Source organism: Mobula hypostoma, chromosome 10, assembly GCF_963921235.1.
Source record: "Mobula hypostoma chromosome 10, sMobHyp1.1, whole genome shotgun sequence".
Lineage (NCBI taxonomy): Eukaryota > Metazoa > Chordata > Chondrichthyes > Myliobatiformes > Myliobatidae > Mobula > Mobula hypostoma.
This window is the reverse complement of record NC_086106.1, coordinates 100,880,367-100,894,098: the sequence shown is the minus strand read 5'-3', so window position 1 is coordinate 100,894,098 and position 13,732 is coordinate 100,880,367. Positions and strand designations below refer to the sequence as shown.

Below are 13,732 nucleotides of genomic sequence, written 5' to 3'. Positions count from 1 at the left end.
AACTAATAATTAATGTTATTAATTAGGCATTGATAATGTCATATTATTTTTTATGTCTAATAATAATAGACACAGCAATTTCAATACTTTGTTCATTTTAATGGAATACTTATTTAACTCATTAACACTAGCATTTGAAAATAATAATTTATTTGGCATTGATGATAACATGATTTATGAAAATAACTGTAAGCTACTGCTTTTAACAGGAAAACTAGTAGAATAGAGGATATAGGGGGAGCCTAATGGAAAGAAAATGGTGGGATTGACCCAAAAGCCGAATGATTCCTGTAATTATATTAAACAGTTATAACTTTGTACATACATATCATTATCACCTCAGTAATATTGATAAATAGATACTCTAGAGAATTAAAAAGTTTCAATTACTTGCTGTCAAACAGACCATCACTGGGGAGCACATGTGTGTTGCCTTTGCCAACCAGAAACCTGATTCTATCGTAGAAGAGTCTTGGAGGATGGAAGGGAAAGGGCAATTGACTTTGCTGAATCAGATCAAGTGGGTCAGGTGATCCTTGGCAGAGCTGTCCAGTGTAACAAATGCTTTGTCTGCAACAGTCTGGGTCCATGCAGTCTGTTAAACCATCTAGAAGAAAACAGAAGTGAAATATAAGGCCCGCCTTTTGAAAATTACTATTTTAGCACCATTTTCATTATATTTTGCTGCAATCAACATGTTATCTATGGGACAGACAAAGGAAGTTTCCTTTTATTTCTTAAATTCACTTAAAATGTCATTGTGCCTTTTGATATATTTAAGACATGCAAGAAGTGTTATAAAAAAAATGTTAATTAATAAGATGGGGAGTTAGTCCCTTCCCTTTTGAAGGTGTGGTCTGATGTTGAATGTATTTCCAGGTCTAATGGCTCCTCTGGTCTATCTTCATAGCCATATTTACTGTTATAGTTATAGAGTAATACAGCACTGCAAGTGAGATGCTTTGTCAACGGTTTCAATAGCTCTCTTTATCCTGTTTTTGTTTTATATTCACTTGACCAGGGGTCACTCATTGGTGATCTGGGTCAGAGCCCAGGCTGACTGCCATCTCGCTAGCTCAGTATACATAAGGCACGTTTCTCAACAAATTTAAGAGGACTGCCTCTAGTTACTTTTCTATCACTATTTATAATTTAGTTTCCAATATCTGCAATTTTTAATCGACATAATATCTTTGCCATATGCTTCATAAGTCTGATTTCTGCGTTGCAATCTTCCTACTTGTTTTTAAAATGAGGGACTGGTCAGTAATAGGCAGAACAATAAATCTTCATTTGTACAATTCACAAAACTGTATATGTGGTATGCAGCAATCACTGGTAATAAAACATCAACTTGATTTCTGGGAACATGATGACACAACATTTTCTGAAGGCTATAATCTATTTTATAATTGAATCACTTCACCTGAGAACAGTCTGTCCTTAACTTGGATGATGGCTTCTTTAATGAGTCACTCTTGCATTTTCTTCGACCAGAAACAACAAATATTACACTTTTTGTATAAAGTTTGTCCCAGCAGATTGCACAAAAGGTTAAGACAATACGGAAAATAAAATATAAAGCTAAGAGAGTGCATAGTTTATTAGTAAGGTTTTGAAGGGAGAGAAGTGGGCCAGAGTGTCTTCCAGGTAACAGATTGGTGAAAGGTGGAAAGGTGTGCCACTGTTAACGAAACAAGGGAAAGAAAGCAGTATCAAAAACTGGAATCATAGAAGAGAATAGCTTAAGATGGTAGCCAGCTGGTGGCGTAACAGCATCAGCGCTGGACCTTGGAGTGGAAAGTCCCGCGTTCGAATCCAGCCGTCTCCCGGGCATGCTTTCCATCCGAGCTGAGTTGAGTGTCAAGCTAGCAACTCGACCTCGTAAAAAAGAAATTGCCTGCTACAGAAACATCAACAGCAAAAAGTTGATGGCCTATGCTCTCTTGTGAATTGAAAGGCAATTTCTCTCTTTCCCTCATAGCTTAAGATGGTGGTGGTAACTGACTAAAATAAAAATCCATTAGTCTGGCACGGTCTGGACTTTAGTAATGGCTAACCAGCAGATTTCCAAGACAATAATGCAACACATATTTAATTCACTCTTTTAAGTTGTTTCTCAGCAGAATAATACATCTTCCAGTGATCATGATATATTTAAAGGGATCATGCAAAACATAACAAGGTAACTTTGGCGACAGTATTACCAAATGAAGCAGGTGAGCTTAAAGGGGCTACAGGTGCTAGTGAGTGAACAGGGTGCATGACAACATCATCTAGGGAGTCAGAACATTCAGGATTGTCATAATTTCACCAAAATGATGTTTAACTTTTCTTTCCTTTGCACTGAATATTTTCAAAAAATAATATGGATTTTAAAATATCTGTTCTGCAAAGGAGATACAATTATTGAACACATAATACTAGCATAATATATAAAGGATGTTTGTCATTGTGGTTATTAAATGATTAAATGTGGTAAGAAAAATAAGCAGATGAAATTGAAGAGAAAATGAGCAATCCAAAGAGAGAGCCCTTAGCTTGTTTTCAGCAACACTAAAGAGAACAGTGGAATTGCTATACGAGGTAGCTGATGCCTGCTCTGGGAGCCATACTTTGATTCAGTGGAATAAATGAGAGGCAAATGAGAGTATTGTAACTAATTAGGGGTCATTTATTTCTGACATCACCATGTCCAGCTGGCCTGCAAACTGCCACCAGAGCAGCTCCGGCTACACTAATAAAAGTCTTGTGAGAGGAACCTAATGATTAATTTGCTTTATGCGATCCTTGTATATGCAGGATGCAAACCTTGGTCCGCGGAACCATAGAATAAACAGGGCTATCCTTCATAATGGATGAAGCATAACCACAGAAGCGGTCTGAACTTCGTATGTGACTCATGAATCTTCTTGTTGGTACTGAAATACTAATGTGCAAATAAGTTTTATGTAATAAGTCACTGCTACCCAACTTGCCAAATATGAGTTTATTAAAAAACGGGTTGACTTGCTTTTGATTCAATGAAGTGCCCTTCCTGCACTCACTAAATTATGAGTCAAGTTCTGAATTACAAGTCGTACAAAAACTATTCAACAGAAATTTGAAAATGATCCATTGGTGATATGTACAGCTGAGAGCAAAAAGCCAGGGAGATTAAAATGGCAACACCTGGTACAATATGTTTGCATCAAGTACCCAGATATTGGCTCATCCTGGGGGGAGTTATCATATAGTAGCTAACAGCAAACTTATTTTTGTTCTAATTAGGCAATAGCGGCCATGAAGTCCCAATGACCCCCTTAGCTTCAGCTAACTCAGCGTGGGTTGAAAGACAAACCGTTCCTGGCATGTAATTCTCAACAGCTACATCTTCTGGAAAACATATTTGCTGCAACTTTAAGTCTATTCTGCAGAGCTAGATGGCACATAAACTAGTGCAGAATATTTTGGAACATTTTGCTGATATATACATTACAAATATTATCTGGTTTTCTCTCAGTTTAACAGCTCATTTTTTTCAGTTCAGAACACACCACAAGGTGTTTCACCATGCACAAAGAAGGTTAATTATTGTAAATCTGTAACCCATTTTTTTTAACCAGGGACTGATAATGTATTAAATGTTAAAATTTAGGGTTCATAAGAGTGCAGTTCCATCAAATTTGATGCCTTAATGTTGATTTGCCGGCTTTGCATGGATTGATCAGCAGATGGATTCGTGGGCTGAAGCTCAGTTATGTTCCCGGATCTGTGACATTAAGTGGAGCAGCTCGTATGGTATCCAGTGCACTGACATTATCATCGGTCCACAATTGCAACCTAGAAACCTGACACATTCACTGATATTATATCACAATCCAGAATCCTGATACTGTCATGCCTTGTGCAATAACCATATATTTCAGATATATTTTTCTATTGAATACACTTCTAATGTGAAAAGTAAACTCTCAGGCTGTCATTTTTCTACCGGATGGCTGCTAAAAATAATGTTCATTTTCCCTGCAACATTAATCTAATTTTTAAAAAATTCCACATTTGTTTAATTGTATCTTTCAACATTCTGTATCATCCTGTCAATCTGAACAAGAACTCAAATGCCCTATGAAATATTCAACTTATTGTTTGACCTCCATAATGCGCAAGATTTCATGTTTTTATGTGAAGCTTTTTTAAAATTGTATTTGCAATTACTATGAAAAAGAATATAGTCTCTACTGCATTGATATTCAAAGTCAGTTCTAATAAAAAAACATATAATTCTAAAATTTATTCAATCCCAAGGAATTCATCATTATAGTGACTCAAAAGACCAACTGGTTTCTAGCTTTTTATAGCTCTTCCATTCAATTAACTTTTCATGAACCTCAGATGTGGCATGAGTAATTCAACAATAATTTGGATATGCTTTACAAAGTAATTACTCGGTAACTCATAGAATATAATATAGATTAAGTCCCCTGTTACCTAAAATAAAATCCTTGCAACTTTGGGTTAACAATGATGTTGGTAGTGGTGTTTTTCTTTGCAGTTTGCATCTGACAACAGTATTACAAGGATGACAAATCAGGTAGTGTTGGGCAACCAGCAATGCGTTCCAAGCAATAAACTTCCACTTTTTAAATCCAAAATCGGTGAATGCTGTGCTGTACTAAACTGTAATTCCCCAACCTTTAAATTTCAATCTCCAGTCTAGTTGACTGAAGGGCATCAATTTGATGTGGGTACAATAGGCAACGGTGAACTAGTTCACTTTATTGTCTTTTTCACTGAATAGGAATACTATCTACAGCAAGAAAATGCTCAAGGGGGTCTAACTTTTTGCCATGGAAGAAGGAACCATCAATTTAAGTGGACACATGCTAATACAAAATAACTATTATGATAACAGGAAACCACTGATGTAACACACAGTGTGGTATCAGTTTGCATACTATTGGAGAAGCCATCTGTTTGTATTGCATGTGTATTGTAGAAACAATGTTATTGATTGACTTCCAAAATAAAACTTAGTGGATTGGATTTTATGGTAAAGTAAGAGAGACTATCAGTATTCACTATCAGTATGTCTGACAACAATTCTTGACAACTGTACAAATACAGTTTAATGTAGAATTTAGGGAGTTATTACTCAATTTTCCTTGCTCAGCCAGAAGCCTTGCATTGAAATGAATCAAAAATATGAATTCTTTAGAATTCTTTAGTATAGAAAGTTATAGATTTTTGGGTAAGTATAGTTAAGCCCGAGCTTAGCCAGGCTTTCATCATTAAATGAAGTAAGGGATTTGGGAAGGATAGGAAGCTGGATGAAATTGAGGTTGATCCAAGGTCCTTCTGTACAATTCTCAGCCATCCAGCAATTATTGTCTATACAGTATTTGTCTCATTTTCCAGTCCCAAATGCTTTTCTTTATACTGGATTGATCTCTATTCAGCAGATTTTTTTCCCCACCTTATTTGTCCATTGTTATCTCTTTTATTTCATACTTTCTTGTTTCAACAGTAATCACTTTCAGTAAAGCTAGAAAATAACATATCCTTGAGAGAAAACAAGACTCTGCTACACCTTTGAGCAATGGTCAATCGAAGAGATTGGAAGCCTGAGAAGATGTAGTTTCACTCAGGTTTGCTGATCGAGTAGAAAAGGCAGCAATTCACGGCATTTTTGGACCTTTGAGCAGTGGCCAATCAGCATTTGGGATTGATTGATAAGAACAAATTAAAACAAAGTGGCCATCGTCTCAGAGGTGATTGTTGGAGTGGACAGGATTGGAGTGGAGATTTTGGGGCTTTAGCTCTTCGAAGCTTCTGCATGGAGAGACTTGAGTCAGAGAAGGCAAAATCGCTGTAGGTAGAGTTTTCCTTCCCCTTCCTTACATTTGCTCATTTAGAACAGTAGAGATGCCAGGAAGAATAGCTCATCTTGCGGGATGTGAGAAGGTAGAGAGAACTCCAGTGTCTCTGACAACTATACCTGTGAGAAGGGCATGCAGCTACAGCTTCTAACAATCCGAGTTAGGAGTTAGAGCTGGAACTGGATGAACTCTGGAACATTCAGTAGGCTGAGGGTGTGATAGATTGGACATATAGAGAGGTTGTTACACCTAAGGTTCAGGATACAGGAAACTGGGTGACAGAAAGGAAGGGAAAGGGGCTTAAACAGTCAGTGCAGTGTATCCCCATGCCCATCCCCTTCAACAACTGGTCTATCACTTTGGATACTGTTGGGGGCGGGGGAGGGAATGACCTAGCAGAGGAAAGTCACAGCGGTCTGGTCCTTCGCACAAAGTCTGACTCTGTGATTCAGAGGGAAGAGGGAAAAGTGGCATGCTGTGGTGATAGTGGATTCATTAGTTAGGGGTAGAGAAAGGAGCTTCTGTGGATGAGAACAAAATTCTCAGATGGTATGTTGCCTCCCAGGAGCCAGGGTCCGGGACATCTCCGATCAAGTCCTCTGCATTCTTAAGTGGAACGGTGAACAACCAAAGATCATGGCCCATGTAGGTACCAATGACAAAGGTAGGAAGAGTGACAAGTTTCTGCAAAGTGACTTCAGGGAGTCAGGTGCTAAGTTAAAGGTCAGGTCGTCCAGGGGTGTGATCTTAGGATTACCATCAATGCCATGTGCTAGTGAGGCCAGAAAAAGTTAGATTATACAGTTTAACACATATCTAAACAGTTGGTGCAGAAGAGAGGGCATAAGATTTCTAGATTATTCGGCTCCCTTCCAGGGGTGGTGGGACTTGTAAAGAAAAGATAGTTTGCACCTGAACTTGAAGGGGACTAATATCCTAGTGGGAAGGTTTGCTAGTGGTGCATGGGGGGCAGTGGTGGTGGGGGGTGGGGTTAAACTGGAGTTGCAGGGGGTGGGAACTAGAGAGCCAGAACAGTTAGAGGAGTGGTTGTGGAGACCTCAGACAAAGCCAGGAATCAAAAGGTTGAGCATAGTGCAACCAATGTCTTGAGCTGCATATATTTCAATGCAAGAAGTATCGTAGGAAAGGCAGTTGAGCTCAGGGTATGGATCAACACCTGGAATTATGATATTGTAGCCCTTAGTGAGGCTTAGTTGCAGGAGGGGCAGGACTGACAACCTAATATTCCGGGGATCCATTGTTTTAGATGCAAATGTCATGGTGGTGCTCAGTCAGAACAGATTGGAGAACTCATATAGTGAGGCATTAGGGATTGAACTGAAAAGTAAGAAAGTTATGACCACATTCCTGGGACTGTATTACAGTCCACGGGAATTAGAGGAAAAAATTTGTAGAGAGATCACAGACTGTTACAAGAAACATAAGGTTTCTATTGGAGGTAATTTTAACTTTCCACAAATTGACTGGGACTCTCATACTGTAAAAGGACTAGTTGGATTAGAATTTGCCAAATGGGTTCAGCAAAGTTTCCTTAATCAATATGTAGAAGTCCCAGCGAGAGAGAGTGCAATACTGGATCTGCTATAGGAAATGAGACAGGGCAGGTGACAATAATTTGTGTAGGGGAACACTTTGCATCTAGTGATCAAAATGTCATTAGTTTTAAGGTAAATTTGTGAAAACATGGGTCTGGTCCATGGGTTGAGATTCAAAACTGGAGAAGGCCAGTTTTGATGGTATCAGAAAGAATCTGCCAAGTGTGGATTGGGACAGGCTGCTTTCTGGCAAAGGTATTCTTGATAAGTGGGAGGTCTTCAAAAGTGAAATTCTCGGAGTACAAACCTTGTATGTGCCTGTCAGAATAAAAGACAAAGATAACAGGTGTAGAGAACCTTGGTTTTCAAGAGATAGTGAGGCCCTGGTTAAGACAAAAAGGAAGTGCATAGCAGTAGGAACAAATGAGGTATAAGAAATGCAAGAAAATGCTTAAGAAAGAAATCAGGAGGGCTAAAAGAAGGCAGGAGATTATTCTAGCAGAGAAGATGAAGGAGAATCCAAAGGGATTCTACAAGTATGTTAAAAGCAAAAGGATTGTAAGGGACAAAATTGGAATTCTGGAAGTTCAGAATGGTAATCCATGTGTGGAGCCAATATAGATGGGGGAGATCTTAAATAAGTCTTCTTCTGTATTTACTCAGGAGATGGACACAGTGTTTATAGAAGTGAGGCAAAGAGGCATCAACTACATGGACCCTACACAGATTACAGAGGAGATGTTTTCTCTCCTGAGGCAAATCAGGGTTGATAAATCCTCATGGCCTGACATGGTGTTCCCTTATCCACTTCAGGAGGCAAATGCAGAAATTTCTGGGGCACTAACAGAGTTATTTAAATGACCTTTAGTGACAGGAGAGGTACCAGAGGACTGGAGGATAGCTAATGTTATTCTGCTGTTTAAGAAAGGCTCTAAACATAAACCAGGAGTTTGACCAGTAATTTTGACATCAGTAGAGGGAAAGATATTGAAGGCTATTCTAAGGGATTGGATATATAAATAATTAAATGGGCATGGACTGATTAAGGATAGTCAACATGGCTTTGTGCTTGGTAGGTCATGTCTAACCAATCTTATAGAGTTTTTCGAGGAAGTTACCAGGAAAGTTGATGAAGGCAAGGCAGTGGATGTCATCTACATGGACCTTAGCAAGGCTTTTTGGCAAGGTCCCACATGGGAGGCTGGTCAAGAAGGTTCGGCCACTCTGCATTCAAGATGATCTTGTAAATTGGATTCGACATTGGCTTTGTGAAAGAAATAAGAGGGTGGTAATAGATGGTTACCTCTCTGACTGGAGGCTTGTGACTGGTGGAGTGCTGCAGGAAATGGTGATGGGTATGTTGTTGTTTGTCATCTATATTAACAAGCTGGATGATAATGTGGTTAACTGGATGAGCAAATTTGTGGATGACACCAAGATTGGGTGTGCAGTGGATAGAGGAAGGCTATCATGGATTGCAGGGGGATCTGGATCAGCTGGAAAAATGGGATGAGAATGACAGATGGAATTTAATGGTCTTACACGATGAATGGTAGGGATCTGAGGAGTGTGGTAGAACACAGGGATCTAGGGATAGTAGGTCCATAATTCATTAAAAGTGATGTTTCAGGTAGATAGGGCTGCAAAGAAAGTTTTTTGCATATTGGCATTCATATATCAAAATACTGAGTGTAAGAAATGGGATGAAATGTTGAAGTTGTATAAGACATTGGTGAAGTCTAATATGGAGTATTGTGTGCAGTTTTGTTCACCTACTTACAGCAAAGATGTAAGTAAGTTTGAAAGAGTACAGAGAAAAATTACAAGGATGTTGCCGGGTCTGGAGGACCTAAATTATAAGGAAAGATTCATTAGGTTGGGATTTTATTCCTTAGAAGACTGAGAGGAGATTAGACAGAGGTATGCAATATTGTGGGAGGTATAGGTAGGGTAAATGCAAGCTGGCTTTTTCCACAGAGGTTGGGTGGGACAACTAGAGGTCATGAGCTAAGGGTGAAAGGTGAAAAGTTTAAGGAGAACATGAGGTAAAACTTCTTCACTCAGAGGGTCGTGAGGGTGTGGAAAAAGCTGCCAGCACAAGTCCATGGGAGCTCAATTTCAATGTTTAAGCGAAGCTTGAATAGCTATATGGATAATAGTGGTATGGAGGGCTATGGTTCAGGGGCAGCTCGATGGGAGTAGCAGTTTAAATGGTTTCAGAATGGTCTAGATGGCCTGAATGGCCTGTTTCTGTACTGTACTTTTCTATGACACTATGACTGTATGACCGAAAGTGAGGGAAGATTTTTTGATGGGAACTGTCATCAAAAAACACACAAACAACCTGCTAGAACTACAAGGCAACCCGAGGGGCCCATGAGAAAAGGAACCTGAAGGAAATTAGAATTCATTGTAAAAAAATGTGTTTTGAAAGTGGAGTCTTTTGTAGATGCATCAGTTTTTATCTTTTAAACTTCAATCGTTAGTGTAATGGCTCCTACAGTATAATCAATAGCAAATATGATCCCACAATTTAAGAAAGAAAAGAAAGAGAATACAGGGAACTATTGACCTTTGAGCTTAACGTAAGTGGTTGGAAAATACTGGAATCTATGAAATAGGATCTAATAATAGAACACTGAGAAAACAAATAATAACCTTGAGCAGTGCCAGCATGGATTAGGAAAAGGATATTTCTTTGTCTAATCTATTGGAGCTCTATAAGGATGTGATTGGTAGACAGATGTGAATGTGAGTATCCAGATTCTTGATGAGGTCTGGCACAGGAGGTTGATCGACATAGTTAATGCACAAGAAACTGGGATAAGTAATTAAGAACTGGTTAACAAAGAAAGGGAATAAATGGGTCGTTGTCATTTTGCCAAGTGAGTGGGAATAAAGGAGGCCTTTTCTGGTTGGCTGCCAGTAACTAGTGGTGTTTCTCAGGGGTCAGTATTGGGACTGCTACTTTTCACATTGTCTGATAGTGATTATCCAAATGGAATTGATGGCTTTGTAGCAAAGTTTGCAGATGATACCAAGCTAGGTGAAGGGGTAGGTAGTGCTGAGGAGGCAATGTGATTGCAGCAGGACTTAGACAAATTGGAAGAAAGGGCAAAATAAGTGGCAGATGGAATACAGTGTTGGAAAATGTATGATAATGTATTTTAGTAAAAGGAACAATAATGCAGATGATTATTGAAATGGGGAGAAGGCTCAAACTTCTGAGGTGCAGAGGAACTTAAGGAGTTTTCAGGCAAGGCTCCCAGAAGGTTAATTTATGGGTTGAGTCTGTGGTAAAGAAGGCAAATGCAATGTTGGCATTTATTTCAAGGGGAATAGAATATAAAAACAAGGAGATAATGCTGAGGCTTTCTCAGACACTAGACAGGCCACACTTGGAGTATTGTCATCAGCTTTGGGCCTCTTATCTCAGAGAGGATGTAGTTTCATTGGTGAGAATCCAGAGGAGGTTCACAAGGATGATTCCAGAAATGAAGGGGTTAAAATATGAGGCGTGCTTGTCAGTTTTGGGCCTGTACTCATTGGAATTTAGAAGAATGCGGCAGGATTTCATTGATACCAACTGAATGTTGAAAAGATTAGATAGGGTGGATGTGGAGAGGATGTTTCCAGTGGTGTGGGTATCCAGAACTAGAGGGCACATCCTCAAAATTGAGGGGCGAGTTTTTAGAACAGAGGTAAGGAGGACTTTTTTAGCCAGAGAGTAGTGAATCTGTGGAATGCTCTGTCACAGATTATCATGGAGGCCAAGTCTGTAGGAATATTTAAGTTGGAAGTTGATCGTTTCCTGATCGGTCAGGGCATCAAAGGATATAGTGAGAAGGCAGGTGTATGGGGTTGAGTGGGATCCAGTATCAGATTCGATGGGCTAAATGGCCTAATTCTGCTCCTATGTCTTATGGTCTTTTGGTGATTAGTAATGTACCACAGGAATTGCATGTTAGCCTCCAATGTTTTACAAACTACTTTAATGATTTGGTGACTAGCCAACATATTATATTTCGAGGTTTGCTGATGATACAAAATTGGGTGGAATTGTGAGTAGAGGAGGGGAAGGAGGCATATGCAAACTAAGTGAGTGTGCAATAGCATGGCAGATGGAATATATTATGGGGAAAATACAAAGCTCAATTCAGTTTATTGTCATTCAACTGTACACATGTATACCGCCATACTTCCAGATCAAGGTGCACAACACAATACATATACCTCATGCACATAATACATAAAGTAATATGACCACAAATAAATTAGTAAACAATAAGGTGCATGAATATTACAAGATAGAAAGTAAACAGTATAATGCTACCAGTGCTTCATACGTGATAAGACTGTCTGAAGAGATTCATACGTCTTGGCAGGGAGTTCAGTAGTCCTACTGCCTGGGGGAAGAAGCTGTTTCCCATCCTAAGTATTTTTTAAATTGTGAAGTATTGAGAAATGTTGATGTTTTAAGATGCTTTGGGAACTGCATACACAATCACAGAAGGTAACAATTGTGTGTAGCAAGGATTTAAGAAAGTAGAAGCTATGATGAAAATTTGAATGCATGATTAAAAATGTCTTATTGCAATTAGTCAAACTACACTTGTACATAAACACAAAAGACTCTACTGATACTGGAAATACAAAACAACAGGATTACCAACGTCTGCAGCTGCTCTGGACTATTGTGTACATACTTTGCCTCTCCTTACCGTAAGCAGATATACTTGTCTCAGAAGCAGTACAGGAAAGAATTACCAGTCTATAGCTTGGATGGGGGGCTTGCTGAATGAGAAGAGACTAGGTGGAATTGGCCAGCATTCTCTCGAGCTGATTACACTGAAACATTTTTACAGAACTCAACGGGATGGATGCTTCCCTTGGTTGAGCAGTCTAGAACCAATTTTCTCAATTTCTGAGTAAGGAATAGACCATTTTGAACTGACTCTGAGGAAAAATTCCTTTGTTCTGAGGATAGAGGCTCTCTGGTATTCTCTAGCTCTGATAGTTGTGAGAGCTCAGTAACAATGAGATTGATAAATTTCAGTATATTAAAGGAATGAAGTGATTTGACAACAGTGCAGAAAAATGACAAATAAAACACCGAGAAAACTATAATAGCACTGAGCGGTATCAACATGGATTTATGAAAGGGATATTACCTTTGACCAATATTGGAGCTCTTTAAGGATGTGATTAATGGAATAGATAAGATGGCTCCAGTGGATGTGGTTATATAGGTAGAAAGTGGAAATGATTGCCATTATAGTGATTTATGTCAGAGCTGGCTTCCAGACGAGATACCTATTCTATCAATAATTCTTATGTTCATATGGGTTTATTCTTATTTCTTATTGGCTAATGCAACATGAATTTTTATTGGACTTTTTAAACTGCCTCAACGGCAAGTATATCTGTTTGTGGCAAAGGAACCAAAACTATGCCCACAGTAATCTAAGTACAATCTGACAAAATGTCTGATATAATTGCAGTAAGACATCTGTAATTATTCATCTAAATACTATTTTAACAAAAAACAACATGCCTTTTAACTGACACAAGGTTGTTCTGAATTTCTAATAAATTCTAGAGCAGAAGCCACAAAATTTTTGTGGACATGTGTAAGAGGCGGATGCCACTTAGTCAACGTGGATCCCAAAATATGGTCAGGTGAAAATGAAAGGAATGACTACTTATTCAGTGTTTTTTTTTGGGCTATACAAATCAAATTGCCCAAGGACTGATCCAAGGTTGTTTGTATTAATGTATAAATTAAAGTGATTCAGTTATTGAGAGTTTTACATTTGGGACAACAACCAAAACCAAAAATATATGTTCTGACTAGAAAATGAGGATAAAAACCATACTTTATAAACTCATTTGGAAGGTAACCTTGAACATGGGTCATATCTCATGAATTGTGATCTGAAGGAAACCAACATTAATCTGCATGCATTTTCCATAAATTGATTTTTTTCCTCAGAAAGATTTAACAAAATGACTCCTTTTTTTTCTCCAACCATGTCTGAGGGAAATGTGTCTATGTTCTCAACGATCACAAAGCATTCTGAAGTCTATTAAGATTTTAATCCACTGCACGATAAACACCAAATGCATTATCTATCACTGGGAGTCAGACAGTTTGGGAACTGAATTGCTTTGCTACAAATGCATTTACATATTGAAAATGGAACATGACAAGAAAGGACAAGAACACCGAGTGATAGCTGGGAATGATGTGCCTTACTGTGGTAATTATTTTTTCAGTTGTCATTTTGAAGCTTTCACCAGCCATTTGAACAAATAGGA

The 13,732-nt window shown here is 38.6% G+C and overlaps 1 protein-coding gene across 4 annotated transcripts in view; it reads right to left on the bottom strand.

Moving 5' to 3' along the window:
* The window catches only part of tenm1 (teneurin transmembrane protein 1), a 2,340,669-nt gene that overhangs the window by 195,197 nt on the left and 2,131,740 nt on the right, over positions 1–13,732 (bottom strand). For all 4 annotated transcript variants that reach the window (XM_063060938.1, XM_063060937.1, XM_063060940.1 and 1 more), the window contains one exon: positions 391–607. In XM_063060938.1, the coding sequence (XP_062917008.1) occupies positions 391–607 (217 nt within the window). The remainder of the gene's footprint in view (positions 1–390; positions 608–13,732) is intronic.